Source organism: Herpailurus yagouaroundi, unplaced genomic scaffold, assembly GCF_014898765.1.
Source record: "Herpailurus yagouaroundi ecotype Mexico unplaced genomic scaffold, PumYag 164, whole genome shotgun sequence".
Taxonomy (NCBI): domain Eukaryota; kingdom Metazoa; phylum Chordata; class Mammalia; order Carnivora; family Felidae; genus Herpailurus; species Herpailurus yagouaroundi.
In genome coordinates, this window is record NW_024412405.1 from 33499889 (window position 1) to 33527289 (window position 27401).

A 27401-nucleotide genomic window follows, 5' to 3' on the forward strand; every position below is an offset into this window, starting at 1 on the left:
CTCCACCCTGAAAGTAGTTTTTGATATTTGGTAGCTGGCTAGGAACAGGAGGGTTCCACTGTGTTACACGGAAGGTATAATGTTAATACTTTAAACCAGCCACAAACGTTTCTGTTATACCTCCTATATACCACTTTTGAAGTCAGGCATCTCTATAATACAGACTCCAAAAGATTAAAATGAAAAGTTACAGACAACATAGTTAACTGTAAGCTGCTCAGTAAATTCTTATAATGAGACAAATGCTGGTTTAAAAGGTGACTATTCCCTGTGTTTGTCATGCCGGAATGAATTGACTGTATTTCCCAAGATGAAACATAATTAACAATTTAATTTATCTTAACTGTACTTATTAGTTGGTCTTAGTGCTTTGTGATTACACCAGAATAATATGTGTAGGAGCCCACCACTGTTTGAAATAACTTTTAGGTGGTTATTTGTGGGTTGCTCCACAGACATGTATCTCTCTCTACAGACATGTAAAAGTTTACATAGAGACCACCAGACTAACATGGCTCTATTTGGAAAAAATACTTACAAATTTCAGTGATGACTGTAGACGCAGCTTACTGATAGTACTATCAGAAGTGCTTTATTATCTTTGACTGAGAAGTTATAGTCCCATGACTGTCTTTGAGGGTTGATCATAAGGTTTTTGACTTCTTCAATTGGGAAAGTTTTGGAACAATTAGATCAGTCTTATATTTAAGGGCATATTTCTTCAGCTTTGACTTGAGCCCTTTCTTTTTAGAATGATTATATGATTTAAATACATCTGTCATATGTATCTCTAGTTTGTCTTAATTGGGGGGCTCTGACTGATGCCTTTTCTCTGATAGTTCATTGGGAATCATGGCAGGAATGCACGTTGTTCTTGATTCAGTCTGTTCTTCCTTCTTTAGTGATAGAATTCTTTTTTTTTTTTTTTTCAACATTTATTTATTTTTGGGACAGAGAGAGACAGAGCATGAACGGGGGAGGGGCAGAGAGAGAAGGAGACACAGAATCGGAAACAGGCTCCAGGCTCTGAGCCATCAGCCCAGAGCCCGACGCGGGGCTCGAACTCACGGACCGCGAGATCATGACCTGGCTGAAGTCGGACGCTTAACCGACTGCGCCACCCAGGCGCCCCTTTAGTGATAGAATTCTATTCTAGGTACATGGCCATTCAGAGTCAGGACTACATTTCTTAGCCTCTCTTCCTGCTAGGAATCCCTCTAGTTTTGACCAGTGGGATGCACACAGGATTTTTATGTGGCAGCTTTTTAAAGAAAGTGTTCATTATGTGCATGTGTGTGTGCCTGCGTGCCTGTGTGCCTGTGTGCGTGTGTGCGTGTGTGTGTGTGTGTGTGTGTGTGTGTTGCGAGGGGCATACCCTTGCTCTCTTTTTCTCATTATTCTTTCCTTCTTTGCGTCCTGCTTCCTGGAATTCACTTGCCACTCTTTTGGACCATGAGTGGTCCCCAAATTCAGAACAAGAAGGTAGAAAGTGTCTGCATCTTTGATATTTAATGACATGATGAAGTACCAAAACAAGCTTGTATTGCACACTGGACTTTAATGTGAGAGGCAATTGAACTTGTGTTTTCTGTAACCAGTTGTTATTTTGGATTTCATCATGGCAGATGAACCCAATCCCAGCAATCCACATAGACTTGTATAGTAGTAGGACTCTTAGAGGCGAAGGTGAAAACCACCACCCATATGAAAGGATTCTGCGTGGCCCCTAGAATTGGAGGAGAGCCGGGGCTAATTAGCCACACTTCCAAGGATGTCTACAGCCAGGGACATGACCTCACAGGGCTCTTTCTCTTCATCTCTTGGTTTTAATTTTCTTTTCATTTCACATTTCATTTCTGTGTTACCCTAGACTAGCTTTCTCCAGCAAAGGGATATGGCCACCTGTGGTACCAGACTAACTTCCTCAATAGCTTGAGGATGTATATTGAAAACAGCTAGTCTTGTTTTCTGTTTGAAAAATATTAGGGAGTGACTCAGATTGACCAGTCTTGTGTCACATACCCACCCCTGTGTCTGTCACTGGTCCAGCTTGGATTACATGCCCTTCATTGTGGCCTGCTTTGTGGGAGATAGAGAGATTGGGCCAGTGTGAGGTTGTGTACAAGGGTTGGCAACATCTTCTTGAACTATTTGTTGTAAATTAAGATTGGTGCCATTTAGATAAAACAGTGCCTAATTCAGCTGATAAATCGTTCATAAAGGATTTATGATAAGAATATTATTCTTCCTTGAAAATAGTCCATATATGAAAAAAATGAGGACTGCTAGTTTACTTTGAATTTACTTTCTGACTCTGAAGTTGTGAATTTGGCAAGATATAGCTCAGATCCCGTTTTTGGAATTTTTATGAAGATGAATTCTGGCCACGTTAACATACTATGCAGGCAAGTTATTAGTAGCCATTGAACAGATTTCCTGAATTTATCTTCAGTCATGTTGATTGTAATTGACCCATTGGTGTAATCATGAATTCATTTAATAGATAGGAGGAGATGTTTTTTCAATGTTTATTTTAATTTTATTTTTTTTGAGAGAGAGAGAGAGAGAGGCAGAGAGAGAGGGAAACAGCGGATCCAAAGTGATCTCTACACTGACAGCAGAGAACCTGATGCGGGGTTTGAACTCACCAACTGTGAGATCATGATCTGAGCTGAAGTCAGATGCTTAACCAACTGAGTCACCCAGGTGCCCCTGAAGCATTTTGAGTATTAGAAAATTAAGGCTATTATATAATGAAAAACATTTCAGTGTCACATATTCTCTTTAAAATTCTAAAGTGAGAGTTATCCTCAAGGAATTAAAATTTGGCAGTTCAATGTTTGACATACGTGAAATTTGTTAAGTAAAAATACTTTTCTTTTGTGGGAGGTAGGGGAGCTTTCATATGCTGAGTTACCAAAGTTTACTTGAAATCTTAACAGAATCATGGAAGGATCAATTAATTGAAAGGTAATGGTGTCATGTGATTGAGTTGTGTCAAAGGGGATAGGAGATAGATCTCTGTCTACAGGACATATTCTTGGGTGAATAGGGCCTGGTTTGTAATGGGCAAAGGCTACTTATGACAGTGCCCTCTTTCCAGGTGGCTTTCAAGCAACATGGTGACATTTTAGAGACTTCAAAAATAGAGGTTTATTTCTTTGAAAGTATTACATTTATTAATCTGGTTTCAGTCAAATGTCTATGAGATGCCTAGAAAGGATGTTTTCTTCAGGACTCTTAAAGGCTCAAACTTCCTACTGTTTTCTGCAGTCAATAAGAAACGGGGTTGAGTCACTGAAATCATTATATGCTCTCTTTTGGTATTTAGTCAGACCACACAAGGCACGGGGTGGGGGGAGGTGAGAATGGGGGAAGAGATCTTTGATATTTAATGAACAAAGAGGAATATCTTTGAAAAGCTAGTATGGGTTCTAAAAAAAAGTATTTTCTGATCAGAATCTTTTCTAGGTGATGTTCACCATAGTCACAAACAAGAAGAAAGAATGAGGACCAGAAATGAAAGTCTTGCTGTAAGATTTGATTATACATACTAATTTTTCATTGTACTAGGAGCAGCCGTATCAGGCATACTCCATTATGACTTATGTTGTTTGCAGGAGTTTAATTCTCCTGTGGGATTGGAGATAGCGTAGTATAGAGCTCCAGCATGCATAGTCACTGTGTGGACATTGTATTTTTTCCTTCACCCACGGAAAATGCCAGCCCAGGTCAGAGATTAGGCATCTGCTTGCTTACTAGTGTCCTTCTTTCCAGCCTAATACTGGAAATAAGTGAACGCACGTTTTCCTTTTTATCCTGGAGTAGCCAGCAGTTAGGACTTTTCTTCTTTGAAGAAGGGAGACCTATGCACATTTAGCAGTTAATGTGTGCACATTAACCCACGTCTCTGAAACAACGTTCAAGAATTTCATATTATTTTCATTTGCAAGGTGAGAATTCCGTTGTAGTGGTATGAATATCTGAAGTAGTAAGGAAGGCCAGGACAAAAATAGGTTTCTGAGAAAGGCATGGTGTTTTTTGCTTCCTGATACTATTCCAGCTTTATCTACTGATCTCAGCCAGAGCCAGTCAAGTCCAGGACCCTCTGGGCTTAGCCTTCGCTCCCTTCCCTTTTTGCCCCAGGCCCAGTCTATTTCCCAATAAGCCTTGCTTAAAAAAAATCCTCCTCTCATCAGTTCAGACATTTCATAAATTAGAACTACTTAATAAAGTGTCCACTTTTGGCATTTTGTTTAGACAGCTTTGTACTTTCATGGATCATGATAAAGGAGCAAGGCCTAGCTTTCTTACTATGTTTATTATGTCCTATTTGAAACTGTCTGACATATTCAAGGTTATCAAGTGCTGATTTTGGTATATTCTAATTTTTTCATTCTAACTTTATTTGAAGACTTATTAATTTTATTGCCAAACTGTCTAGTCCATTAAAATGTCAGTTAATTTACTTGCTAGTGGTTAATTTTATAAGTCAAAATGGGAGCAGTAGTAATAATGTTTCATAAACAGTGACAGTTTTTCAGCATTACAAAAGGCTTTTTTTTTTTTTTTTTTTTTTTTTTTTTTTGCTTAGGTACCCTAGTTCATGTAGGAAAGCTCCCTCTAGTGTTTCTTGGAGCAAATACAAATGGCATTGAACTATTTTCTTTTTTTAGAAGACTTAATTTTTTTAGAGCAATTGAGGGTTCACAATAAAATGAGAGGAATGTACAGAGATTTTTCAGATACCCCTGCTCCCTCACATATATAGCTACCCTCATTATATGACTCACAAGAATTGTGCATTTGTTACCAAGGATAAACCTACATTGACACATCATGATCACTCAAAGTAAACAGTTTACTTTAGGGTTCGTTCTTGGTATGGTATGTTCTTTGCATTTGGAAAAACTTATAATGACATATATCCATCATTAGAATACTACACAGAGTATTTTCACTTTCTTAAAATTCTCTGTGCTCTGTCCTGTCATTCCCCCGCCCCTCTTCTCTTCTACCCTTTTTTATTGTCTCCAAAGTTTTGCTTTTTCCAGAATGTCATACAGTTGGAGTCACACAGCATGTAACCTTTTCACACTGGGTTTCTTTCACATATTAATATGCATTTAAGGTTCCTCCATGTCTTTTCATGGCTTGATAGCTCATTTCTTTTTGGCAGTGAATAATGTCCCATTGTCTGGATGGACCACAGTTTACCAATTCACATACTGAGGCACATCTTGGTTGCTTCCAAGTTCAATTATGAATAAAGCTTCTATAAACATCTGTGTGCAGGTTTTTGTGTGAATAGATGTTTTCAACTCCTTTGAAAAAATACCAAGGAGAGTGATTGCTATATCGTAGGATAGGAGTATGTTTCGTTTTGTAAGAAATCAGTATTTTTAGTTTTGTAAAAAATCACCAAACTGTCTTCCAAAGTGGCTAAACCATTTTGCATTCTTACAATCAACATATGAGAGTTTCTTTTGGTCTGCATCCTCATCAGCATTTGGTGTTGGCAGTCTTCCAGATTTGGGCCATACTAATAGCTATGTAGTGGTATCTTGCTGTTGTCTTAATTTGCATTTCCTGGTGACATATGTGGAACATCTTTCTGCATGCTTAGTAGCTGTCTGTTTATCTTTTTTGGTGGTGTGTCTGTTAAGGTCTTTGGCCAATTCTTAAATTAGGTTGTTTGTTTCTTATTGTTAAGTTTCTAAGAGTTCTTTGTAAATTTTGGATTATAGTCCCTTAGCAGAAGTGTCTTGGGCAAATACTTTCTCCCAGTCTATTGGTCTCCTAATAATGTCTTTTGTAGAACAGAAGTTTTTAATTTTAATGACATCCAGCTTATCAATTATTTCATTCATGGATCATGTCTTGGATCATGTGTCTAAAAATGTATCACTATACCCAAGGTCATCTAAATTTTTTCCTATGCTATGTTCTTGGAGTTTCATATATTTTTTTTTATTTAAAAATTTTTTTAATGTTTTATTTATTTTTGAGACAGAGACAGAGCATGAATGGGGGAGGGTCAGAGAGAGAGGGAGACACAGAATCTGAAGCAGGCTCCAGGCTCTGAGCTGTCAGCACAGAGCCTGACGCGGGGCTCGAACCCACGGACCGTGAGATCATGACCTGAGCCAAAGTCGGATGCTTAACCGACCGAGCCACCCAGGCGCCCTGGAGTTTCATATATTTTTAAAAATATTTATTTTTGAGAGAGTGCACAAGCAGGGGAGGGGCAGAGAGAGAGAGAGAGAGAGAGAGAGAGAGAGAGAGACAGAATCTGAAGCAGGCTCCAGGCTGTCAGTGCAGAGCTGGATGGAGGGCTCGAACCCACGAACCATGAGATCATGACCTGAGCCAAAGTCACATGCTTAACCGACTGAGCCACCCAGGCATCCTTGGAGTTTCATATTTTTTGCAATTTGCATATAGGTATGTAATCCATTTTGAGTTAATAATTGAGTTTATGAAGGGTGTACTCTATGTCTAGAGTAATTTTCTTTTCTTTTGGCATGGGGATGTCCAGTTGTCCAGCACCATTTGTTAAAGAGACTATCTTTGCTCTATTGTATTGTCTTCACTACTTTGTCAGAGATGAGCTGACATATATTTATGTGGGTTTATTTCTAGGCTGTCTATTCTGTTCCATTGATCTGTTCTTTCACTAACACCACACTGTCTTTATTACTGTAGCTATATAGTAAGTCTTGAAGTTGTGTAGTGTCGGTCTCCAACTTTGCTCTTTTCCTTCAGTATTGTCTTGGCTATTCTGAGTTGTTTGCTTCTCCATATAAACTTTAGAATCAGTTTATCAATATCCATAAAAGAAATTTCGGGGATTTTGATTGGGATTGCATTGAATCTATAGATCAAGTTGGGAAAACCTCTGACTTCTGGACAACATTGAGTCTTCCTAATCACGAATATGGATTTTTTCTCCATTTATCTAATTTTTCTTTCATTAGGTTCATCAGAGTTCTGTAGTCTTTCTCCTATAAACCTTGTACATATCTTGTTTGATTTATGCCTAAGTGTTTAATTTTGGGGGGTACTAATGTAGATAGTGTTTTGCTTTTATTTTCAAATTCCCCTTGTTTGTTGCTGACCTTTAGGAAAGCAAATGACTTTTGTATGTTAACCTTGTATCCTGCTACCTTGCTATAATCACTTATTCTGGGAGGTGTTTTTTGTTTGTTTGTTTGTTTGTTTGTTTGTTTTTCAAATTCTTTCAAGTTTTCTACATTGACAATTATGTCATCTGAGGATAAAGAGAGTTTTATTTCTTCCTACCCAATATTTAAACCTTTTGTTTCCTTTTCTTGCTTTATTGAATTAGCAAGAACTTCTAGTATGATATTAAAGAGGAGTGGTGAGAGTGGACATCCTTGCCTTGTACCTGATCTTGGTGGGAATGTTTTGAGCTGCTCATCATTAAGTACGTTGTTAGCTTTAATTTTTTGTGGAAAGGCTTTTTCAAGTTGAGAAGGTTCCCCTCTGTTGCTAGTTTTCTGAGGGTTTTTATAATGAATAGAGTTGGATTTTGTCAAATGCTTTTTCTGCATCTATTGATATGATCATGTGATTTTTCCTTTTTTATTATTTATTTTTTTAATGTTTATTTTTGAGAGAGAGAGAAAGAGAGAGAGAGAGAGAGAGTGCGCGCGCGTGTGCGCGCGCGCACGCACCAGTGGGGGAGGGGCAGAGAGGGAGAGGGAGACACAGAATCTGAAACAGGCTTCAGGCTCCGAGCTGTCAGCACAGAGCCTGATGCGGGGCTTGAAGGCTGGAACAGTGAGATTGTGACCTGAGCGGAAGTCGGATGCTTAACTGACTGAGCCACCCAGGCACCCCTGATTTTTCCTTTTTTTAATCTGTTGATATGATGGATTACATTAATTGATTTTCAAATGTTGAACTACTTTTGCATACTTTAGATAAATCCCACTTGGTCTTGGTGTGTAATTCTTTTTATGATTTACTGGATTTGATTTGCTAATATTTTGTTAAGAATTTTTACATCTACGTTCATGAGGGATATTGGTCTGTAGTTTTTCTTGTCTTGTAATATCTTTGTCTGGTTTTGGTATTAGGTTAAAACTGGCTTCATAAAATGACTTAGAAAGTATTTTCTGTTTCTTTCCTCTGAAAGAGATTGTAGAGAATTGGTATAAATTTTTTTCTTAAATGTTTTATAGAATTCACCAGCGAACCTATTTCAGCTTGATTTTCTCTGGTTTGGAAAATTATTAATCATTAATACAATTTCTTTCATAGAAATAGACCTATTTAGACCATCTGTTGCTTGTTGTATGAGTTTTATCATTCAGGGATTTGGTCTATTACATTTAAGATATCAAATTTCTGAGAATGAAGTGATTCATAGTATTCTTTTATTATCCTTTTAATTTCCATGGGATCTATAGTGATGTCCCTTCTTTTATTTCTGGTAGTAATTTGTCTTCTCTTTCTTAGGCTGGCTAGAGTGTAATCAATTTTGAACTGTTTACTTTTAAAAATGTGAGTATGAAACAAATAATAGCACAAATAAGATGACAGGAAATCATCTAGTTGAGTAAGAAAGTAATAGGTTGATCTCACATTGAAAATGATCTGTGGTTGGGTGAAGGGCTATGCTGCATTTGAAACTGTGGTCTCATGGTGCCAGCTTAAAAAAAATAACCTCTTTTCAGGGGTGCTTCCTAGATGCCCCTATTCTATGTCATTACAGTTAGAAAATAGAAGATTAACTTTCTAGATTAAATATGTGTAAGAAATTTGACTTTCTCTGTTATGACTTTGCTTATTTTACCTTTTTGGTCATACTTATATAAATATTCATATGTAATAAAGAAATATGGAATTATTTTTTACAAGTGATACAAATACTTTATAATCTGTGTTACTCTTATTTAGTAAGGTAAAGAATTATATTTCTTTTTTTTTTTTTAATGTTTATTTATTTTTGAGACAGAGAGAGACAGAGCATGAACAGGGGAGGAGCAGAGAGAGAGGAGAGAGGGAGACACAGAATCGGAAGCAGGCTCCAGGCTCTGAGCTGTCAGCCCAGAGCCCGACGTGGGGCTCAAACTCACGGACCATGAGATCGTGACCTGGGCTGAAGTCTGATGCTTAACCGACTGAGCCACCCAGGCGTCCCAAGAATTATATTTCTTGGGGCACCTGGGTGGCTCAGTCACTTGAGTGTCTGACTTCGGCTCAGGTCATGATCTCACGGTTTGTGGGTTCGAGCCCCGCATTGGGCTCTGTGCTGACAGCTCGGAGCCTGGAGCCTGCTTTGGATTCTGTGTCTCCTTCTCTCTCTGCCCCTCCCCCACTTATGCTCTGTCTCTCTCTGTCTATCAAAAATAAATAAATGTAAAAAAAATTAAAAAAGAATTATATTTCTTTTTTGCCTAACTATATGCAAACTTTTTCCAAAATGTATTCCTTATGTAAATATTACTTATATAGCATAGCTCCCAGTCTCATCCTGGGCAGAAAAAGCAGTTTACCTACATGGTTTCGCTTTGAGGTACAAAATCTCTCTTAATTGCTGGCTGAATCCTGAATTTCACCTGATATGTGAGTTCTCAAGTTCAACTTTAGATTAAAATGCACATTTTCCCATGAAAGGGTTGTAGGGGTCACATTGAACATCATTAGAGCATAGAAAGTGTAGCCTGAGTGATCTAAAGATAACTTTGCCTCACAGTTTTGCCTCTAGTCAGCCTTGAATTACATTGTTCAGTTTTCCATACTCTGATCTTCTTCCCCATCATCACCTCAGCTGATGGTCATGCTTTCTGTTTTACTGAGGAAATTAAAGGAGTCACAGGAGACCCACCCTATTTTCCTGCATCTGTGCCTTTATACTTTGCCTTTCCCTTTGAGGTGAACTGTCCATGTGCCTGGATCACTTCAAACTTGCCCAGTGTGCCCTAGATGCTATCTCTTCTTGCCTACTTAAGATCATTGTCCAGAATTCTACCTTCTTCCTCCAGATCATCAGTTTCCTCTTCACGATTGGATATTGGAGCTGTCATTTCCTTCATTTAGGAGAGAACCCTCTTTTGGCTCATTTGTACCTACAGCTGCTGCCCTAATAAGTTTCATGTACCTATTGTTTGGATTTTGTTCCTGGAATTTTCTTTGGAACATACTCCAGTAAGAACTTTGTCCTAAACCCCACCAAAACTTTTATTGTCAAAGTCACCTCTCCTCTCCTGTTGCTTACTCCCTCCTTGGAAACCTTTCTTACTTGGCTTCAGGATACCATTCTTGCCTGGTTTTGTCCCTGGGTCTTGCTGTATTTTCCTTTGGTCACATCTCTGCATCTGCCAGACTATAAGCACTGTGTGCCTCAGGGCTTGGTCCCTGCTGATAATCTCTCTCCCTAGCTGTCTGTGTGTCAGGCTCTGTGTTATTTACACTCTCTTGATGAACTCATTTCCTGGCTTTAAATACCATCCATATACTAATACCTTCCAAGTTTTCTTTCTCAGCTTTGTCTTCTCCCCTGAGCTCTAGACATGTGTATTCATGTATATATCTCCGTTTGGATGCCTATAAGCGTCTTAAAATGAATGAGTCTAAAACTAAGCTCCTGCTCATTTTATGTATGTATGTATGTGTTTATTTATGTATTTATAAAAGTTTATTTTGAGAGAGAGAGAGAGAGAGAGAGAGAGAGAGGAGGAGGGGCAGAGAGAGAGAGAGGGAGAGAGAGAATCCCAAGCAGGCTTCATGCTCAGTGTGCAGAGCCAGATAGGGGGCTCAATCCCACAACCACGATCATGACCTGAACGAAAACCAAGAATCAGATGCTTTAACTGACTAAGCCACCCAGGTGCCCCTATGCTCCTCCCTTAAGCCTCCCCACCCCCAACCTGTTTCACCACAGCTTTATTTTTCTAGTTCCTCTGGCCCAAACCCATAAAATTCATGCGTGCCTCCTTTCCTTGTCTTACATGGCACAATACATCCATCAACAGATCCCCTTGTCCGTGCCTTTAAAATTATATCCAGAAACCTTCAGGTTCTCACCACTTCCCTGGCTGTGGCTCCTCAATGAACCACTGTTAGCTCACCCTGGATGGGTGCCATGGCTCCTGTTCCTCACCCTTACCATCTCTCCTCCATACAGTAGGCAATGGGAGCCCTTAAGCATCTAACTCAGCACTCTACAGTAGCTTTCGCTCTCACCAAGAGTAAAAGCCAAAGTCCTTTCAAGGCCCTGCATGACTGAGATGCCTCCTGTTTTCCGCAGTGGTCTCTTTGATAGTCTTTGATATCTCTTTAGTCTCCCATTGTGAGTGATAGTCTCCTCCTGCTCACTCACTCATATCCAGCCACACTGGCTCCTCTTTGTTCCCTGAACACACCAGGCAAATTTCTGCTTCAGGGCCCTTGTACTTGGTGTTCCATCTGCCTGGAATGTTCCTCCCCTAGATATCTATATGGCTCACCACCTTGCTGACTTCTGGTTTTTACTCAAATATTTTACAGAGTCCTTTCTCTAAAATCGTGGCTATTCTGCCATTCCCTCCATATTTTTTGTCCCCCTTCCCTGCACTTATTTTCTCTTTGGCAATTTTCACTATCTAGAATCCTTTATATTTTACTTATGTATTATATTCCCCCCACTGCAATTCAAATTTCAGAAAGGCAATACATTTTTTTTTTAAATTTATCAGCAGCTTCTCACTTCCTCTTTATAGTATAAATCCTACTTACGCTGTAGATTTAAACATTATTAAAAAAACTTTTTTAATGTTTATTTTTGAAAGAGCACAAGTGGGGGGAGGGTCAGAGAGAGGAAGAGGAAGACAGAAGGTCTGAAGTAGGTTCTGTGCTGACAGGCAGATAGCAGCAAGCCTGATGTGGGGCTCGAACCCACTAACCGCAAGATCATGACCTGAGCTGAAGTCAGATGCTCAACCGACTGAACTACCCAGGTGCCCCATAATTAAACATTATTAAATACTTTCGCTGTCCCAGCACTGTGTCAGGCACATTTGCACATTTAATTTAATTTTCCCACTTTATTATCTCTGAAATAAACATGGCAATTTCCATGTTACAGATGAATGAAAAACCAGAGGCTGAGAAGGATGTATAGTGTCTTTACCACAGATAATAATAGATCTTGGAATGGGGCTTTAAACTCAAGACTTCTAACCTCATGTTATGTGTGTTTCTAATATACCATGCTAGGGATGAATCCGCTTTTACAATCGTGATTTTCCTCTTGAAAGGGAATTTGAAAAGGACTGCCTTTGCCAATCCTTCACCATTTTATTCCTTACCCCATCTTCCATCTTGTTATGCTATTTTTCTCTAGCACCAAACTCAGCTGCTACCGAGGGCACTTTTGTAAATTTGCAACAGTCATAAAAGCACAAGTCCAGCAACAGGATTCAATGACAGCAGCAGTGAGACAGAATGGGAAGAATTTAGCAGAAAGGTTTTAAGAATTTCCCTCTCTGAAGCTTGGGCTAACTCAGAGGCCAGCAAGAAACATCAGTTAGAGAAGAGCTGAGCAAAAAATGAGTTTGGAGCAAAGTGGCTGAGAATATCTAAGAAGTGAAGCCTGGTCTGAGAGGAAAACTGTCTTGACTCAAGTCTGTGTGGATCAAAACCCTCGCAACTTGGTCGATTGTGGTTTTAGTTACGGAGATACTCAGCTTTCTTTGGCTCTAAAGAGTCTCTTTTCTGCAGTGTCATCCTTCACACCCCCCCCCCCCATTGGTTTAACTTTGATGTAAATAGCTTGCTTCCACATCTATAAAACAAGACAGTGGGGATCAGTGATTCCATAAGGGAACCTTTAGTTTTATAATTATGTGAGTTTAAAAACCCTGCATTATTCTAGTAATTTTGAATCTAGACCTAGTGATAGTGAGACCTCTTTTTACCATGCAAAATTTACCTTAAATAATAATATGTATTTTTAATGTTTTTATTTATTTCTGAGAGATAGAGCACGAGCTGGGGAGGAGCAGAAAGAGAGGGAGACATAGAATCCAAAGCAGGCTCCAGGCTCTGAGCTGTCAGCGCAGTCTGACGTGGGGCTGGAATTTGTGAACCACGAGATCATGACCTGAGCCGAAGTCAGATGCTCAACCGACTGAGCCATCCAGGTGCCCCTATAATTTATATTTTTAACCAAATACAAAGAATTGCTTAAGTACTTTCAGGTAAAAGTTAAGATGATTTAAAAAAATCAATTTTATTTCTTATTGAGATTGTCAGACAGCCTCACCTTAAAAATGACAACACAGACTATGCTTCCAAAGTCACTCGGGCTGGAAAAACTTCTGCACTTTCAGGTAATGGGTAGTGTTTCCTTAGCATAGGTGAACTATTTCATGGCACATATATGCTGTCTTATCACTTTCCATTGGTTGAAGATAAGCTTTTGAAAGCCAAACAGAAATTATAACATCAAGTGATCAAATCAGTCTTTTCTCCAAATGCTAAACTGATCTTTTTTTTTTTTTTTTTAATTTTTATTTATTTAAGTAATCTCTATACCCATTGTGGGGCTCGAACTCATGACCCTGAGATCAAGAGCTGCAGGTTCTTCTGACTGAGCCAGCCAGGTGCCACTTAAAAGTTTGAGTAAAACATACTTAGGAGGGAAATCTGCCCTCTCCCTAAAGGCATGTATTACTTCCAAAGCAAAGCAAATATATTTCTTTTCCATACTATCTCTCTTTGAGACTAGTTTAAATTTTCAGTTCTTATCATTAGGCAGCTTTATCAGTTTACTTGAAATGTTTCCTAGTGTATTTCCTCAACTTTTAAGAATCCTTTCCCCCGTCTTTTTTGTACTTATCTACATTTTTCTGTGCCTACTATAAGTATTATAAAATGATTAATAATGAGTCAAGCGGTTATGCTCATATTGATTGTAAAAGAATTTGCCTAATTATTTTTTGCTTTAACTATGGTTTAAGTTTATTCTCATACTCATATTTATATCCATTTTAAGTGCTTACTGAGGTTCATCTGTTCACCATTTTTTTGTGTAAAAAAGACATTGTACTATAATCTTCTCTTCATAATTAATAAGCCTTAGACACTTATGATTATTTAAGCAGCTTAAGAAAGACAATAGTTGTCAAATTTAAAATGTTTCTTTTTAAAGAAAGCTAAAGCTTCTGCTCTTTAGTCCTGAACAATCAGTGTGTTTCCTGATTGCAGAGTCAGGAAATACTTTACTTTTGAAGCAATCACAGTTATTCCTGGGGACTTTTATAATTGGCTGCATAGTGATAACGTGGACTTTAACAAATCTAATGGAATTACCACCGGCTTATTTAAAAAGAGAGAGAACTTTTGAAGTGTGACAAAAGGCTAATTCTGAGGACTACATCACTTTGGCATATCTAGAGCTCTTGGAGAATGACTTTCAACTGGCTTCGTGACCAAAGGTACCTTTCCCTAGTGCTTTTTACTATCCAGATTTTTCTCCAGTGTTTGCCTAGGCCTTTAAATATCAGTTGTGGTTCTTGTAAAATTTGTTTTCTTTTGAAGTCAGGTGGAGTACAATTCTTATAATACCCCTGGATTTCTTGGAGTGTGATAACTAATCATGATAATGAGAAACCACAGCATGGCATCTAGCGATCTAGTGACATTTTTTTGTTTTTCTCTCTAGAGTGAGGAATTGCTATTGTCTGCCTTTTAATACTTGCATCTAAATTCTTTTAGTGAGATCACTGAAGGTGTAACAACAACATACTGGCTAAAGGTGGCACTGTGCTTTTTCTTGATATTATGAGGCATTTGGAAAAAAGCCCTGCTCATTTATTGTTTGCTGAATCGAATCTTGTGTGTTAATGAAAACAAATCATTTCAATGACTTATACTATTTCTGGTTTAATAGTAGAGTTGATTTTCCATCTCCTTGTTCCTGTATTGACATTGGTGCAAAAATAAACTCACAGAAATTTGGGTCTGGATGAGGTCTTATTGACCATCTATCTCACCCCCCCCCCACCCCCTTTCACTGGTAGGGAAACTCTCGGATGCAGAATATCACAAATTCCTGGCAGAGCTGGGGGTAGACTACAAATCTCTCGATCCCTAGTTTGGCTAGTCTTTTTCATTATCATTGTTTTGTGTTAAAGATTATGTGCTGCTACAGGATAAAACCTTTGCCTTTAGTTGGCATGAAATCCTCATCAGGCTCCATACGACATGGTCAGGTTCTGCACATTGGCATGATTCACTGCTAGGGTATGAATAACTAGATTTTGCACCTAGACTGTATAGTTTGAGGTGCTCTATGGCATCTGGAGACATTCCTGACCGTATATTCACTTCCTAGTTGGGTGAGCACTGAGCAGAGTGAAAAGCTATGGCTTTCCTCTTTTGGGGTACCAGATTTCAGGTTAGCAACAGGAATTTACTAAGCCTGTAGCAGTCCTAGAGAACTTTTATCAGGATTCTAGGTAGTTGTTTGCTACTATTTATTACCTCTGTTTGTTGACAATAGTCACTCAGTTTCTTCTGAGCACAGAATACTTTCCCAGTGGTCACATGGAAGAATTCTAGTAAGAACAAAATCACCATCACTGAGTCCTCCACTTAGGAGTTTACAGTATAATAATAGTGGGGAGGGGGGGGGGGAAAATATGTTGAAACATTCAGTACCTACAAAGAGTCAAATTCATTAAAAATGTAGAAATGTACATAAAAAATATCAACACTGTCCTAGAAGAGAATGCCATTTTCCCAAAATATCATGTGTATGTGCAAGTACTAGACTGCGTTTTCTTTCTTTTGTGCTGCTTCTGATTGACCTCTCCAATTAAATGTCTTATAGGTTTTCATGTTTCTCTAATAACTCATTTCCTCACTATTGATATTTTACTGACCTTGCTTTATCAGTGTCTCCCTCCCCATGTGGGCTCTGAGCGTGTTGGCAGGGGCTGTATAATGTTTTATGCGTGTTTTCCATGTAACAATAAGCAAAAACAGAGTCGGGTGTTGCTAGGTCAGTTCAGCAGGTGGGGCCTCTCTGCATCCCAGGTCATGGAAAGCTGTTGATAGTCATGACCTGAGAGAGAATATTAAAGGTAACTAGAATCTGTATTTCATGGTGCAGTTAACAAGTCAGATTATTTCTTCTGCACTCTACAGAGACACTTTGGAAACTTAGGAACACTTGGATTGCAAAATTAGATGAAAAGTATTTCGTGAAATATGGTTAGTGAGGAAGAAGGCATCCATCTGTCTCAGGGTTTGGCCCAATAGCCGCTAGAAACATTTTGCATTTCGTAGGGTTGAATGTCTAGCTCACTCTCCTTAGCTTTGGCCCTTGTCAGATACTAAGGCAAAAAGAAAAGGACAGGGGCCTAAGGTTGCTGGTCATGTGTGAGTATAAGACACCTGACTTCTTTCCCAAGATAGGTCAGGTGTTCAGGGTAGTCACTGAAACTATAGCATTTGGACTTTATTCTTTCAAAGGAAGTACTTGACCAGCAAGCTGAAATTCTTATGATTTAAAAAAAAAAAAATTTTTACATTTATTTATTTTTGAGAGACAGAGACAGAGAACAAGTGGGGGAGGGGCAGAGAGAGTAAGAGACACAGAATCTGAAGCAGGCTCCAGGCTCTGAGCTGTCAGCACAGAGCCCAACGTGGGGCTCGAACTCACAAACCACGAGATCATGACCTGAGCCAAAGTCGGTAGCCTGACTGAGCCACCCAGGAGCCCCAAAATTCTTATGATTTTAACCTGTGAGTGTTCTGGCAGTATATCTCAAATAATTATGTGAAGAGAAGTTCCGGTTTTAGAATTGGTGCTAGAAGATTTAAAGACCTATCACGTATGTCTAAATGTGAAGCAGCCCTGAATATAAAATTATCTTCTTTCCCAAAGGTAAAAATTATCCAGAAAGTTCTTGTTTTTTTTTTGTTTTCCGTTGGCCAACATAAGTATGTACTTTGTACCAGGAATCATTCTAGGTTCTGGGATACAAGGAAAAAATGAAAGAAAAAAAACACACACAAAAGACAGAAATCACTGCCCTCATAGGGTCTACATTTCTGGCAGAGAAATCATACAGGATGTTAAAAGAGATAAGTGCTATATAGAGAGAGTAATAAAGTGGGGGAAAATCCAGGGAATGGTGGCTATGTCAGTGTGCGTGCAAGCGCGTGCCTGTGTTTTGGTGTGGGGGTGGGTGCTGCCTCACAAGGTGGTATTAGCGTGGATTTAATGAGGTGAGAGAGTGAGCCATGCAGTTAACTAGGGGAGGAGCGTGGAGCTCAGAGCCCTTGAGGGAGGAATGTGGCGGGCATGTCCCAGGAATGGCTCTGAGGAGGCCAGTATGGCTGCTGCAGAGTGCGAGGGAGTTTAGGAGTAAGGTCCTAGGAAATGGGGTTAGGATGACAAGATGAAAATCTAGGTTGACTAAAGGTCATATGGAGGACATGTGGCCACAGGGCATATTTAATCTATACATTTATCACATGCAAATGGCGAGGGGGCCTTAGGGCATTGTTAGGATCTTGTCTTTAATGAAATGGGCAGCTTGGAGGATTTGCAGGTGAGTAATGTGAAGTAAGTTTAAAAAGGATTCTACTTCAGTTTAAAAAGGATCTTTTGGCTTTTGAGAGTAGGTTGAAGGGGGCAAGGGACACCAGTTAAAAGATGTGTGCAGTAAACCAAGTGAGAGATGAAGATTTGTATTCTGTTGTATGAATGTACCACATTTTAGCTGCTTGCTTTTTTTTTTCTTCAGTTTTATTGAGACATAATTGACATACAAGGTTGTATTAGCTCAAGGTGTATAAGGATTTGATACATGTATATATTGGAAAATGATTGCCAAAATCATTTTAACATCATTCGCCACATAGTTACAGATTTTTTCTTGTGATGAGAGCTTTTAAGATCTACTTCTGTAGCGACTTTCAAATATATAATGTAGTGTTATTAACTATGGTCACTATGCTATATATGACATCCCAGAACTTATTTATAACTATGTTTGTACCTTTTAACCACCTCCACCCATTCCTAGCAAACCTCCACCCCTTACCTCCTTTGCCTCTGACAGCCACCAATCTGTTTTCTTTGTGAGTTCAGTTTTTAAAAATTCCACATATAATTAAGATCATGTGGTATTTGTCTTTCTCTCTCTGACATTTCAATTAGCATAATGCCCTTGAGGTCCATTCATGTTGCTACAAATGGCAGATTTCCTTTTTTATGGCTTGATAATATTCCTGTGCATTTATATTTATATCTGTATATTTTTTAAATCTATTAATTATGGACAGACACTGAGGTTGTTTCCATGTCTTGGCTATTGTTAATAATGGGGGTGCAGGTATCTTTTTTGATATAGTGATTTTTGTTTCCTTTAGATATATACCCAGAAGTGAAATTGGTAGATCATATAAAAGTTCCATGGTTAGTACCTTGAGGAAACTCCATACTGTTTTCCATACTACCTGCACCAGTTTACGTTCCCACTGACACAACATGGGGATTCCCTTTTCTCCACATTCTTGCCGGTACTTCTCTCTTGCGTTTTTCAACGATAACCATTTGGTGAGATGATATATCTCCTTGTGGTTTTGATTTGCATTTCCCTGATGCTTAGTGAGTGTTCACTTGCTGATGAACATTTGGGTTGGTTATTTTGGGTATTGTGAGTAAGGCTTCTATGAATATTTGTGGACTAGGTTTTGTTGTGGACATACGTTTTCAGGACTCTTAGCTCAATTTCTAGGAGTGGAATTACTGGGTCATGAGATAGATCTACACTTAACTCCGGAGAAACTCCCCAAAGATTTTCTAATGTGGTTTTGCCATTTTACATTTCTGCCTACAATGTATGAGAGCTCCACACCCCAGCAGGTCCTTCATCTTTTTGTTGTTAGCCATTCTAATGGGTATGTAATGGTATCTTACTATGCTTTTAATATGCAGATGAGAAGTGTCTGGATCTTAATGTCCTTATCCAGAAAGTTTATTTTATCCTCATTGTTGAAACATTGGTTCCTTTTAGCTGAGACTTATAATAACTTTTATTTATTTATTTATTTATTTATTACATTTATTTTTTCAGTCCTGGTTGATATCTGTTAGTGTATACTTTTGTTTAAATCTTAATTTTTTAAAACTGGCCCATCATTGTAACTTTTCAGACTACTCAAAGGATATATTATGATTTATTAAAGGCTGGCGGTGGCCTATTTAATCTCAGTTTTGTTTTTGGGAAACAAATGCATTTAAAATGGGAAAGTATAATACTGATATTAAATTTCTATCCTACTTTTAAGTCATTTATGTCTGACAGTGTAATTTAAGTTTTACCTTGGGTGTGGTCTGACTTCCTTTCTATATGTTATCATTTAGAATGAGAATGCATTCTGTGTGAAAAGAACAAGTCTGGGTAAATGCTAATGATCTCTAAATAAATACTCAACTGAGATGTGGATTTTAAATTCTTTTCCAGGTTCCTGATGTTATAAGCAGCATAAGGCAGTTATCGAAAGCTGCCATGAAAGAGGATGCCAAAGCCAGCAAAGACAACGAGGATGCCTTTTACAACTCTCAGAAGTTCGAGGTCTTGTACTGCGGAAAGGTGACCGTGACCCACAAGAAGGCCCCGTCGAGCCTCATCGACGACTGCATCGAGAAGTTCAGTCTGCACGAGCAGCAGCGCCTGAAGAGCCAGGGCGAGCCGCGCGGCGGCGCGGAGGCGGACGATGACCCGGTGGTCTTCGAGGCCGCAGCCTCACAAGTCCTGGCGGAGGAAGGGGATGGCCTCCCCAGCATCCAGCCCGCCTTCGCAGCCGCGGCCGGCCAGCCCGGGCTGCCCAGCTCTCGAGTTGGCTTCCCGGAGCGGATTTTGGAAGATTGTGGCTTTGACGAACAGCAGGAGTTCCGGTCTCGGTGCAGCAGTGTTACTGGCGTCTTACAAAGGAAGGTTCAGGAGAACAGCCAAAAACCACAGCCGCGGAGGAGACACGCCAGCGCGCCGAGTCACGTACAGCCCTCGGATTCGGAGAAGAACAGGACGATGCTGTTCCAGGTGCCGCCCCGGCGGGGTTGGGGGGAGGGGAGGATGCGGGCGGGGCTCCCTCGCGCGGCGCTGACCGGGCCGGCCCCGCCCTGTTCCGCGCTCTGCACTCGCTCCTCCAGTCTCCGCTCTTCCCTGCCAGAAGACTAGGCTGGTGGAGAGAAGAGCAAAGGCGAGCAGAACAGGGCTGCGAGGAAGACCTGGAATGCGGATTTTAAGAAATGAGGGAACGGGACACGGAGAGACGGAGAAAAAAGCAATGAAGTAGATTCTCCTTCGTGCCCCCAGCGTTTGCCTTAGATTGATCTTAAAGAAGTTGTTGGCTGTCTCTTCTACAGCTGCAGAAAGCCAGTCTTACAGCGGATTTAAAGATGTGAATCTAGGAAAGTGAGATAGGCATGGGGTTAGAGAAAGTTTTCTTTAGAGAAGGAAAAGTCTAGAGACTCACAGGTGTATTTTCAGATGAGAACACACCAGTTCCTTCTGTTACACCCAAGAAGAAGGTTAAAGAAACATCATGGGCCTGACTACTTACTGGATCCGTTACTAAAATAATGTGGTACAGACTGTATTATAGATGTAAAAGATACATCTTCATTCTAAAAAGTAGTTTTCGAATTTGTACAGGAGATAGAAAATGCCAAGTTGCACCTGAAAGAAATTCAGTGAAAACAAAGCCCTGGAAAGGTTCTTTAGTCCTCAGCTTGTAAGATCTGACTTTTCCTGAAAAAAAAAAAAAAAAAAAAAAAAAAATGAGTGACTGTCCTTTTATCCTGTGGTAACTAACGAACCCTAGGCAAGGAAATTCCACAGTGTACCTTGGTAAACAATCCCTGTGTGTAATCCTGACCTATCAGAGGTTCATGGGTTCTTTTGTTTTTGATAACTCTAGGCATGTAATGAAAGTGTCCATGGTCTTTTCTTGGGTGATAACTCTGACTGAGCTTCCTCTCTTTTGGGGCTGTCGGATTTATTCATTTTTTTAACTAGCATCAGGAATTGATGTTAATTTCTCTGGTTGTTGGTTTTCAAAAATTTTAACTAATCTGTCCAATTGCAAATACTATCTTTGCATTTGGGAGGAAGTATGATTATCAATTATAATAAAATAATTGGTGCTTTAGAAATCGTGAAGTGAGGAAAGGTTGCATGTTTTTAAAAAGACAATCACTTTTAATATGAAAAAAAAAAAAGGTTTCTTGTATCTTGTAACTTAAGACCTGTTTAATTTTCATGATGTTTGGACAAAAGGAGGAAATGTGGTGAGGCAGCCGATATTTGGAGTTGAAATACTGGTTGGATTGGGTGTTGAAGCACATGTGAATATGTGAGCAATTGAATCTATATTCTATTTGGATATTTAATTGTAAAGTAAGATGTTGGGTCCTTGCAAGTTGAAATTCACTGGAATGTTTTTATTTTTAAGGTTGGGCGGTTTGAGATTAACCTTATCAGTCCAGACACTAAATCAGTTGTGCTTGAAAAGAATTTTAAAGATATCTCTTCTTGTTCTCAGGTATGTATTAAGGTACATCTTATGTTTGATGAAGCCAACTTAATCTTGTTTTTATTTAAAAAAAAAAATTTTTTTTTTAATATTTATTTTTTGAGAGAGAGAGATAGAGCACAAGCAGGGGAGGGGCAGAGAGAGAGGGAGACACAGAATCTGAAGCAGGCTCCAGGCTCTGAGCTGTCAGCACAGAGCCTGATGTGGGGCTTGAACCCACAAACCGTGAGATCATGACCTGAGCCGAAGTCTGGCACTTAACCAACTGAGCCACCCAGGCGCCCCACTTAATCTTGTTTTTAAATTAACCATCCAATAACTAGATTTAGACTCCTTCAAATTTTACTGTTTTTTTTTGGAATTTTAATTTTTTAAGTGGATTTGTCTTAAATAAGAGCTCTTGTGTTTGTGTCTCTGCTGATAACAAAATCCTGTCCAGGTCCCTCAGTATATTAATAGTTGGTCCTCATTTTTGTCTTCTCCTTGTAATGTCACTTCATCAGATACCTTCCTCTGGTGGAATTTTTGTGGCGGAGAGTTCTTTTGGACATACCTTCACAGTTAGTGTTCCTCAGAGTCTCAGGCAGTGGGACTTGTGGGTATCACTGAGTCATGTTTGCTCTTTATATCCTAGTAGGTAGTAAAAGGAGAACTAGTACTTTCAACCTCTTTTAATGTAAATGCTAAAGTTGGAAAAATAACGTTTTGGTATATTTTTGTTCTTTGTTTATTTTTAGGTCACAAACTGTGTATTTGAATGTTTTAAAATTATTGACACAGCTAAATGTGTGCAAGGTCATAGTAGGCCTACACCAGTGTCCACAGTAATAATTTACAATGCCTGTCTGAAAGTTAGAGCTTCCTAAATATATTGTAAACACAGAAAGAGTTTTTGAAGATGTTGGAGTGGAGAGAGTATCTAAACCTAAATATGGGAAGGTTAATAATGCAAGGATGCCTCAGTGGAGGCCTCTGAAATAGAAAAGGATTAACTTCTCTCCTAGTGGGGTGACTTAGGTGCACCTTTAGGGACCTAGATCTTGCCAAGGTCCTTTTCTGTATTTTAATGTTGAAAAATCAAGACTACCAAAAAAACAAAACAAAACAAAACAAAAAACCCAAACACACAAGACTACCCATTTATTTTTATTTTATTTTAATTTTTATTTTAGAGAGTGTGTGAGCAGGGGCGAGGGGCAGAGGAAGAGAGACTCTCTGAGACACTCAGTACAGAGCCCTATGTGGGGCTCCATCCCACAACCCAACCCTAGGACCGTGATCTGAGCTGAAATCAAGAGTCAGACACTCAAACCGACTGAGCTAAGAAGGCACCCTGGGACTTCCTATTTATTTTTAAATTTCAGACTTAGCATTGCCATAGGTATAATAGTTAGACATTCTGCCTTTCAAAAATGACAAGCTTTTGTACATCTTGTTAATTATTCACCCTGGCCTCAGCTAATGCAGTTTTGCTTCTAATATTCTAATATTTGTTATATTACATGGTGACATAAAATAATGTCATGAAGGTAAAAACTTTCTACTTTAATAACAGAGAGAGAGAGGCAGCATCTTTATAGGAATGATGAATGGTAATTTTCTAAATTCTACTTAAAGGACCAAAAATGTGGTAGAAAGATTATATTCACTTTAACTGAAAAAAACAAAAAAAAAAAAGTTTATTTATTTATTTAGAGCAAGAGTGTGAGCAGGGGAGGGGCAGAAAGAGAGGTAGAGAGAGAATCCCACGTGGGCTCTGCACTGTCGGCACAGGGCCTGATCCAGGGCTTGAACCCATGATCCGCAAGATCCCGACCTGGGCCAGAATCAAGAGTCAGATGCTCAACTGGCTGAGCCACCCAGGCACCCCTGAAAAAAATAGTTATTAAGTCTTGTAATTACCTGCCTACTGGAGAGTCCCTGCAAGATCATAAACTTTGTGAGGGCAGGTGTCTTATTTTGTGGTGTCTCATTCTGTAAGGCATCAGAATAAAATGTTAAGATATAGCTTAATAGTTAAGTGTTCAATAAATGTTGAATGAGCATTTCTATATGTGGGACCTTGTGGCAAGTATAGAGGAAGAAGTGATGTACAAACCAGTGTAGTTTCTGCCCCCCGGAACACCAACAGTCATTCTAAAAAGCTATGCCTCTCACCTGTCCAGTCCTCAGACCTCCCAGTAAGGAAACTAGCAATTATCATTGAACATCCAAAGGCGGGGAGGGGGGGAGGGGGGAAGAGGTGTAAAAAAAAAAGGAAAAAACCCCAACCAAACCAAATATATAAAACTAGCAGTCCAAACATGATTTTGCTTTTCCCCCTCTTTTTCTAAAACAAGCTTTGTTTTCTAACCTTCTGGTGCAGAAAAAGAATTAAACATTTGGGGAAAGGCCTTTGATGAGAATATTTGTCAGGTTAACCTCTGCTCCTCACTGAGTGCCCTGCTCTTATTACTTGTCTCCACACTGAACTGAACTGATACAATGTGGCCACATTCAGCAACAGACCTGCTTTTTAACACATTCACACCTACAAACAGTTTCTTTGTGCAAAATCTATAGGACTGTGTCCCTGGCAAGCATAGGGAAGAAGGGAGTGGCTTTTCTTTTCTGGAGACATTGCCACTGCTTGAAGTCTCCCTAAGTTAATGAGGTGCTATGAATTTTTCCCATTTAGTACTAAGCTAGTAAAAGATATTTTTTAATCACTAAGGAGTTGTGCCAGATGGAGCTTACTTTTACCTCATAAATTGTAACCTCATTCCTCCTTATTGACTTTTTTCTTTGGTCAGAATTGATTTCCCTTATTCATATCCATTGGATAGACTGAGTATATTACAAGATACGTAATAGAGGTTACCGTTTATCAAAGTTATGTGCTGGTGACTATTATAGATAATTCTTAGTTGTAAATTTTGAAAATTGCTGGCATAGGTACCATTACTACTACTATTTTATAATGAGAAACGGAGCCTTAGAGATCATTATTAGAAACCCAGCACAGTGTCTCATATCTTGTAGATGGGTTGAAGTAAGAATGAAGCACAAATCTGTCTGACTCCAAAGCCTATTTTCTTTTCACTGGGATTTAGGTGATTGCATGACAACTTTAAATTTTTTGTCTACCTGGCTTTTTAGAGTACTGTGCTTGCTATTAAAATAACAAGGTGCTGTCTCCTAATTGGTTATGTATGGATTCAGCCTGGCTGAAATTGACAGATGATTCACAATTTTTTTTTATTAAGCATAACTGAGGTTATTTAGCCTGCATTCAGAAAGTACAGTGACTTTTAATTTGGATAATTGATACCTGCAGTAATTTCATTAATATATTATTTTTCTAACCATTGTGGCTCCTTGAATATCTATGCATATAGACAGGTATTCTAGTATTTTCAGTGCACACTTTGGGGAATTGCATACCATTTAATTAGAGCATTGTTAGCTGTAGTGTTTCTGATTCTTAGCTTCATATAGACGAGAACAGGGCTTCTGATAAAGTATCAGACCGTTCGTTCCAAGAAGACCAATAAATTGAAAACTCCATTACTTGCAAACACCGAGTAGCAGTTTTATTACAAGAGACAATGAATCACGCCATCATAGTTTTCTTCCTGTGGCCAGAGTCACAGTGTGCAGGAGTGTTTGTCTGAAACAAAGCAATCTGAATTGGTCTCTCCCTTTATTTTATGTGTCAAAAGACCACCACACAAATTTGCTGTGTCATTATGTCCCCTATCCCAGGGTTGAGAAGGAGTAATTCATGGAAGCGTGAAAGCATAGAACTGAAGCTAATTTCCGTAGTGTTGATTAAATGGACATATTCCAATGAACGCTGTACTTTTTTTCCCCAACTGTAGGGTATAAAGCATGTTGATCACTTTGGCTTTATCTGTCGGGAGTCACCGGAGCCTGGGCTGAGCCAGTATATCTGTTATGTGTTCCAGTGTGCCAGTGAATCCCTGGTAAGTGGTTGATCGTTGTCCGCTAGCTCCTGCCCACTCCGGCTACCAGGGTGCACCCAAGCCTCACGCAGCTGCCACCAGTGGAAAAGAAGAGGGCATCTAGAGACAGGTCTCTGCTGTTTAAAGCAGCACAATAGTAGAAAGACAAAAACATAGTGTCACGGTAATTTTTAAGCCTACATGCCTTCTGGAGTTGAACAGATCCAGTCATGTGACCAGGAGTATTGTACAAGGTAGGAAAACACTAATAACAGGAAAAGAGCTGTTCTTTTTCCCATTGCTCAGATAAGACAAAAAGGAAGACCACGGATCTCTTATTCTCTGAATTATTATAACATCTCAGAGGAGGTAATGCTTACATCAGCAGAGAAGGATTTGGCTTTCTTAATTAGCGACTGTTCTCATTTTTTAAAAACTTTATTTCTTATGGTCTTATTTTAGCCTTTATTTTCTTTCTTTGGAATTTAAAAGTTGATTCTTTTTTCCAACACCCTCCCCTCACTCCCTCTACCTACCCCTTCATGGGGGCAGCTGGAGCTGAAGAAATATTTAAGGCAAACTTAGAAATGCACGTGAGCAACTAAAAATATTTTGATATTTTTCCCCTAACATTTTTTACTTTTTCTTCCACTTTTATGATCTCTCTTAACCATTTTAACACAAACCTTTAGCTCTGTCACCATACTTTGAAGAAAAATATGTCTGTAGGTATATAGTCTGCCTGCAAGCATTTCTCCTGGGGAAACACACACCTCTTAGATGTACACAACAAGACAGACAGCATTCTCCTCATTTCTTTGGTGCACATTGCCAGCATTTCTGCTCAACTCTGGCCTCCCATATTCCCCATATAGACACTGAGAGTAGGAAAAATGAAGAAATGGGAGTGAATTGGTACAAAGGCACTTTCTTTCTTTCTTTTTCTTTTTTTTTTTTTTTGAGTTTTCATTTATTTTGAGAGAGAGAGAGCGCGAGCAGAAGAGGAGCAGAGAGAGAGGGAGAGAGAATTCCGAGCAGGCTCTGCTCAGTGCTGGCTGCACGTGGGGCTCGATCCCACAACCGTGAGATCACAACCACGAGATCACGACCTGAGTCCGTATGGTATCAAGACTCTGGCGATCCACTGCGTCAGCCACCCAGGTGCTCCAACAAGGGCACTTTCTGCCTGGGGCCCTCTGGGATCTCAACCTGTTTCTCTGGGGAATAGAGTACTCCCATCACTAACAATTTCTTCCTCAAGAGAGTTCCATTTACATTTTGTTCTCATGCTAGATAATTAACCATGCCCAGAAAAACTCCCCATGTTGAGATCCAGGTGACCACTGTGTAATGGGTCCAGTTCAGGATTGGAGATAGAAATTTGAGAGTTGCCATCATATAAATGATAGTTGAAGGCATGGGAGCAGATGAGGACGGGGAAGGAGAAAGAGAAAGCCAAAGAGAACAGTGACACAGAACTGGAAAGTGCCAGCCAGGTAAGCATTAGGTAGAAAATAAGGCCAGGAGAATATGCCGTCCTGCTCCCTGCTCACCCCTCCCTCCCTCCTTCCATGGTTCCTCTTCCTTGCTGAGGCTGAGTCTTCCACCATGTCGGGGATCCCTTACTCTTCTGCCTTTCCAAAACCTGTCCAGTGTTCCGTGTTTTATTTTAGCAGCTCCATTTACCCAGCTTCTGAATTTAGACATCATAAGGCATTCTCCTTCACCTTCTGTACCCCTTGTTCACCAAATCCTGTTAAGGTAAAGGTAGAAAAGTCCCTTATCCATTTCTCCTCCTTTCCCTCTCTGCCTGCTACCTGAGTCTGGGCATTCCTCTTCCTTGCTTAGGCCATCATCACTCTAGGGTCCTAACTAGTCTCCCTGCCGCTC

The 27401-nt window shown here is 39.5% G+C and overlaps 1 protein-coding gene across 12 annotated transcripts in view; it reads left to right on the forward strand.

Annotated features, from left to right (window-relative positions):
• TBC1D4 (TBC1 domain family member 4) overlaps positions 1 to 27401 on the forward strand; it is a 190473-nt gene that overhangs the window by 104422 nt on the left and 58650 nt on the right. For 11 of the 12 annotated variants that reach the window (XM_040487352.1, XM_040487354.1, XM_040487343.1 and 8 more), the window contains exons 2-4: positions 19494 to 20072; positions 21487 to 21576; positions 25428 to 25532. In XM_040487352.1, the coding sequence (XP_040343286.1) occupies positions 19494 to 20072; positions 21487 to 21576; positions 25428 to 25532 (774 nt within the window). Of the gene's footprint in view, positions 1 to 14349; positions 14448 to 19493; positions 20073 to 21486; positions 21577 to 25427; positions 25533 to 27401 lie in introns of those variants that run through there. The other variant, XM_040487353.1, reaches the window with a different exon arrangement.